Source organism: Colobus angolensis, unplaced genomic scaffold, assembly GCF_000951035.1.
Source record: "Colobus angolensis palliatus isolate OR3802 unplaced genomic scaffold, Cang.pa_1.0 Scaffold140, whole genome shotgun sequence".
Lineage (NCBI taxonomy): Eukaryota > Metazoa > Chordata > Mammalia > Primates > Cercopithecidae > Colobus > Colobus angolensis.
This window is the reverse complement of record NW_012114489.1, coordinates 5,547,275-5,553,024: the sequence shown is the minus strand read 5'-3', so window position 1 is coordinate 5,553,024 and position 5,750 is coordinate 5,547,275. Positions and strand designations below refer to the sequence as shown.

The following is a 5,750-nucleotide window of genomic DNA, read 5'->3' as shown; positions in this document are numbered from 1 at the left end:
AACCTTAGTTGGCCTAAGGGAAACTCCCAGTGATGAAATTGTGAGGACACAGAGATTTGTGCTGAACGTCTCTCAGAGAATGGAACTTGAAGGCATATTCAAGGGATTGACAGTATTATAATTGATTCTGACAGAGACTTCAATATAAACACAGCAGAGAAAAAAAAAATTAGACCATTAGCATACATGTCACATTACTGTTGTGTATTTGCACATTCTGTCGTGTTGAAAGAAGATTTGTTTAGTACATATATCATTCTCATATGTCATTTATTAATTTTTATGTTTAAATATTATTTATAATTTGTAAATGCTTCTAAACCAGCAGTCTCCTGGCATTCATTTAAATTTTCCTATGAATAATTGTCATTTTGCATTCAATTACCCAAGAGCCTCAGCTGTACTGTCATAAGTAATATTCTTGAATTATAATCTACTATAGGCCATGTTACAAAAGAGGTGTGTGGAAATTTTTCTTTTCTACTTGAGAATTGTCACACATCTCCAGTGCTATGTAAAATGAAGTGATTGCTACAAATAGGACTCTTCAAGTTCAAATGTGCTTGATGTGCCCCAATTCTTAGCTCTCCCTTGCAATAACAGGGTTAATGTTTTGGAAAAATATGTTTTAAAAGAAAACTGCAAAACTTGCTGCTACATCAAAAATCAACTTGGCTACTATTAAAATTATATTTAACAGAGTTGCCATATCCAAGCTTCTATTTTTCAGTTGGCTATATACACAGATGTGGATCTAAAGGAGGAAGTGCGTGACTTCCATCTTGTCTTGATAATTTTATGTTGATTACAAATTATATAGATGGAAGAAATGTGAAATAAAGTGTAATGAAGGCCAAGAAAAGAAGAGGATAACATAGTTCAATGACTGAGAAAACCAATTTTGGAAGCAGAAAGACATGTTGAACACAGAGTTCCTCAACTTATTAGTGTGTGACCTTTGGCAATTTATTTAACTTCTCTAAGTTTATTTCCTGATCCTAAAAAGATTACTAATACTCCTACACCATTAGATCATTACGTAAACTAAGTAAGAAAGTAGCTCTAACGTTCTTGTCAGTGTCTTGAACATAATAAGCATTCAAGTGTTATTAGTTGCTGTGATTATTATTATCATTATTAAGAAAAGAAATAAAATAATTGATCTGTGATGGCCAATACTCACTGTTGGCTAATTTTAACTCACAGTTTTCCTCTGGCCCAGTCCTTACCCACGGATGAGGAGTGTCCTCATGGAGTGGGAAAAGTTGGGGAAATGTTTTCCCCATTGTGCTAGAAGACAGAGCTTTAGGATGAGCTAAACAGACCAGAGGAGTTAACCAACTCCTTCTTAAAACAATCCTCCCCAAAGGATGTCTAAGTGAATAATACAGATTCCTGCCAAGCCTTATTGGGAAGACTGAATACCATTTCTCTGATTTTTGCTAATGGTCTATAGGTCACTTGCTCCTGCTTCTTTTTTGGACCAGCCTTTTCTTGACACAGAATGTGAAATGTGAACTTTGTCAGGGCACAGGTGATTAAAGTTTCTTTTATCAAAGTTCCTAAGGCTCCATTCCCAAATACCTGATGAGTGAAAATGTTTCAGAGAAACAAAACCCTTTATAGAAAAATCATATTCTAATTTCTAAGCTTCCATTTGTAAACTTGGTGGCAGTTCCTTTAAACAAGTATAGTAATGGTTACATAGGCGCATTCTTTTGGGGAAGAATTCTGGGGAAATCACAAGATTCCTGCCAGAATGACGCTTTTCTTGACAATGGAGAACAGTCCAAGAGATTCGTTTTTTTTTTTTTTTTTTTTAGACTAAGTCTTACTCTTGTCCCCAGGCTGGAGTGTAATGGTGTGATCTCGGCTCATTGCATCCTCTGCCTCCCGGGTTCAAACCATTCTCCTACCTCAGCCTCTCGAGTGGCTGGGATTACGGGCACCCGCCACCACGCCCAGCTAATTTTTGTATTTTTGGTAGAGACAGGGTATTACCATTTTATCCAGGCTGGTCTCTGGTCTCGAACTCCTGACCTCATGTGATCCGCCCGTCTCGGCCTCCCAAAGGGCTGCGCTGGGATTACAGGTGTGAGCGCACCGCGCCCAGCCTGAGACTTGCTTTTTAAGAGACAGTAGGGGATGGGGGGTTGGGGGGTAATGGAGAGAAGATTCAGTGTGCTTGAGGTGGGAGAAAGTGGAAAGCGAGAGGTAACATGGCTCCAGACGGAACAGGAAGGAACCCTGCTACCCTCTGACCTCTCCAGAGCCTTGGCTCCGCCCCTCTAGCCACTGCTGATTCGCAGTCTTCTATCAGGTGTGCCATCTCGGCCACCATCGTTGTCAAAATAACAGCCGCTTCCACGCTGTACCGGAAGCAGTGCTGCCGAGACCACACCTCACGGGGCGAGGCCAGAGGACGCCATGGCGGGCCTGAAGTACCGTGTAAAAGTCTATGTCCTGAACGAAGACCAGGAATGGAACAATCTAGGCACCGGTCAGGTCTCATCCACCTACGACGAGCAATTCCAGGGCATGTCTCTGCTTGTTCGGTCAGATTCAGATGGGTCAGTCATCCTGCGGTCACAGATACCTCCAGACAGGCCCTATCGGAAACATGAAGAGACACTAATTGTTTGGTATGAAGCTGAAAACCATGGTTTGGTGCTGAATTTCCAGGACCCAGCCGGCTGCCAGGATATTTGGAAAGAAATTTGTCAAGTTCAAGGTAAGGATCCGTCTGTCCAAATCACACAGAACATTTCAGACGAACCAGAAGAAGACTCTGATGAAATGTCAGTAATTGGTAATACGGTTGTGCTGCCTGACTGTGAACTCGATACACTTGATCAAATTGCTAACATAGTTAACTCCGTTCGCTCCTCACCTATCTGTAGGGAAAGACTGGCTCTGATCTTGAAAAATGAGGCTTATATTCAAAAACTACTGCAACTGTTCCACACTTGTGAAAACCTAGAGAACACTGAAGGTTTATACCGTTTGCATGAAATTATTAAGGGAATTTTATTCCTCAACAAGTCATGTCTGTTTGAGATAATGTTTTCTGACGAGTGTATCATGGATGTGGTGGGATGCCTTGAGTATGATCCTGCTTTGGATCAGCCAAAAAGGCATAGGGACTTTTTGACCAACGATGCAAAGTTCAATGAAGTTATACCAATAACTAACTCTGAACTTAGGCAAAAAATACATCAGACATACAGAGTACAGTACATTCATGACATTCTTTTGCCTGTGCCTTCCATATTTGAAGACAATTTTCTTTCTACACTTACAACGTTTATTTTATCCAACAAGGCTGAGATATTAAGCATGCTGCAGAAAGAGCACAAATTTTTGCATGAAGTTTTTGAACAGTTAAAGGATGAGACTACACATGATGATAGACGGTGTGAACTGCTATTTTTTTTCAAGGAATTATGTTCATTTTCTCAGGAATTACAGCCTCAAAGCAAAGATGCACTATTAGAAACATTGACACAGTTGGAAATTCTTCCTGTTCTTAAAATCATAATGATCAGGGATGATTTGCAAGTGAGGTCAGCTGCTGCAGTTATATGTGCTTATCTAGTGGAGTACAGTCCATCCAGGATCCGAGAATTTATAATTTCAGAATCCCAGGTGTGCAAAGATAGTGACCTTTTCATTAATATAATAATTAAACAAATGATCTGTGATACTGATCCTGAGTTAGGAGGTGCCGCTCATTTGATGGTAGTTCTCCATACTCTACTTGATCCACGCAACATGCTGACAACATCTGAGAAAAGTGAAAGAAGTGAATTTCTACATTTCTTCTACAAACATTGCATGCATAAATTTACAGCACCACTTTTGGCCGCCACCTCAGAACACAACTGTGAGGAGGATGATATAGTTGGATATGACAAAAACAGAAATTGCCCCAATAATAATCAAACAGCACAACTGCTTGCTTTGATTTTAGAGCTACTTACATTTTGTGTACAACATCATACATACTACATAAGAAACTATATCTTGAGCAAAGACTTGCTAAGAAAGGCCTTGATATTGACGAATTCAAAGCATACTCACCTGATTTTGTGTGCTCTTCGCTTTATGAGAAGGATGATCAGCCTTAATGATGAAATTTATAATAATTACATCATCAAGGGAAATCATTTTGAGCCAGTTGTAAATGCTCTTCTAGATAATGGAACTCGGTACAATATGTTGAATTCAGCTATTCTTGAGCTATTTGAATACATAAGAGTGGAAAATATCAAGTCTCTTGTTTCACATATAGTTGAAAAGTTTTATAACACACTTGAATCGATTGAATATGTTCAGACATTCAAAGGATTGAAGATTAAATATGAAAAAGAGAGAGAGAGACAAAGTCAAATAAAAATGAATTTACATTCTGTACTGCAAAATATAGTAGTTTGCAGAGGTACCATAGAAGAAATGGAGCTGAAAGGAGAAATGTATTTTATGGAAGATGCAGAAGAAGCAGTTATGCCACCACTGGAAGATGATGATGAATTTATGGAGACTAAAAGAACCCAAGAAGGAGAAGCAGTTATGCCACCACTGGAAGATGACGATGAATTTATCGAGACTAAAAGAACCCAAGAAGGAGAAGCAGTTATGCCACCACTGGAAGATGACAATGAATTTATGGAGACTCAAAGAACCCAAGAACATGAAGACAAGGTAGACTCTCCCAAAAGAACATCTTCTGGTGACTTCAAATTCTCTTCATCTTATTCTGCTTGTGCTGCTATTGGAACAGGTAGCCCAAGTGGTAGCAGTGTGGTTCGTTTAGTGAATCATCCAGATGATGAAGAAGAAAAAGAAGAAGATAAAGAAGATGAAACATCCCCCAAGAAGAAACCTCATCTTAGCTCCTAAAATCTGTATGGAGCATCCTCAACATGTGACTCAACAAAAATTCTATAAACGTCAATGAGCTAAAAAGACTGATCCCACAAGCTTTTTCATGTGAACTTATAATGATAAATCACAGATATGCTGAGTTAAGAGGGTTTAATTCTGTAAAAGCAAAATTTCTCATAATCTTAAAAAAAATAGTAATCAGAACTTGGGTGATAAGCTTTTTAGCAAGAAAGTCTTAATTTGTGGCATGATTTGGGGGAGGAAACCATCTTTGGGGAGGAAAGTCTTAGTATAGAATGGGGAAGAACCAGGTTGATAATATTAATGTAGTTTTGTTTTAGAGGTATATATTAGAAACAATAATAGTTCAGTTGAAAAGCCTACAACATTATTTGTATAATGCTTCTAGTCATGGTATTCTTTCCTTCAGTTACCTTGTTAACACAAAAGTTTAGTTTATATGAAAGACAAAGTTAACTATAAAAAAGTTAGTCTCTTCAGACATTTCTGTAAAGATATAACAGAATTTCAGCTTATAAGTAATTGGAAGGAAGTAGCTTTCAGAGTGTACTTTTATTCATTAAAAAAGCAAGCTGGATTTACAATGTGCAGTTATTTGTTTTTATTAAAACAATAGAAATGTATTCTCTCACTGTTCTGGAGGCTGCAAGTCCAAAATCAAGGTGTCAGCAAGGCCATGACCCCTCTGAGACACTGGATAGCATCCTTCCCTGCTTTTTCCTAGCTTCCTTCCACGGGTGGCCATGGATTCTTGGATTTCATTGGCTTGTAGCTGTATTAGTCCAAACTTTGCCTCTGTGATCACATGGCATTCTTCTTGTGTCTATGCAGTTGTTTACATAACT

General features: G+C 38.6%; 1 protein-coding gene across 1 annotated transcript; it reads left to right on the top strand.

Annotated features, from left to right (window-relative positions):
* Window positions 1–2,388: 2,388 nt before the first annotated feature.
* On the top strand, window positions 2,389–5,479 carry LOC105506862 (putative SMEK homolog 3). The gene has a single exon (XM_011935147.1). The coding sequence runs from the start codon at window positions 2,428–2,430 to the stop codon at window positions 4,897–4,899; it is 2,472 nt and encodes an 823-aa protein (XP_011790537.1). The 5' UTR covers window positions 2,389–2,427; the 3' UTR covers window positions 4,900–5,479.
* The last annotated feature ends 271 nt before the right edge of the window (window positions 5,480–5,750 follow it).

Coding starts and splice junctions, on each gene's coding strand:
- LOC105506862 (XM_011935147.1), top strand. CDS start 2,428: ATGGCGGGCCTGAAGTACCGTGTAAAAGTCTATGTCCTGAACGAAGAC.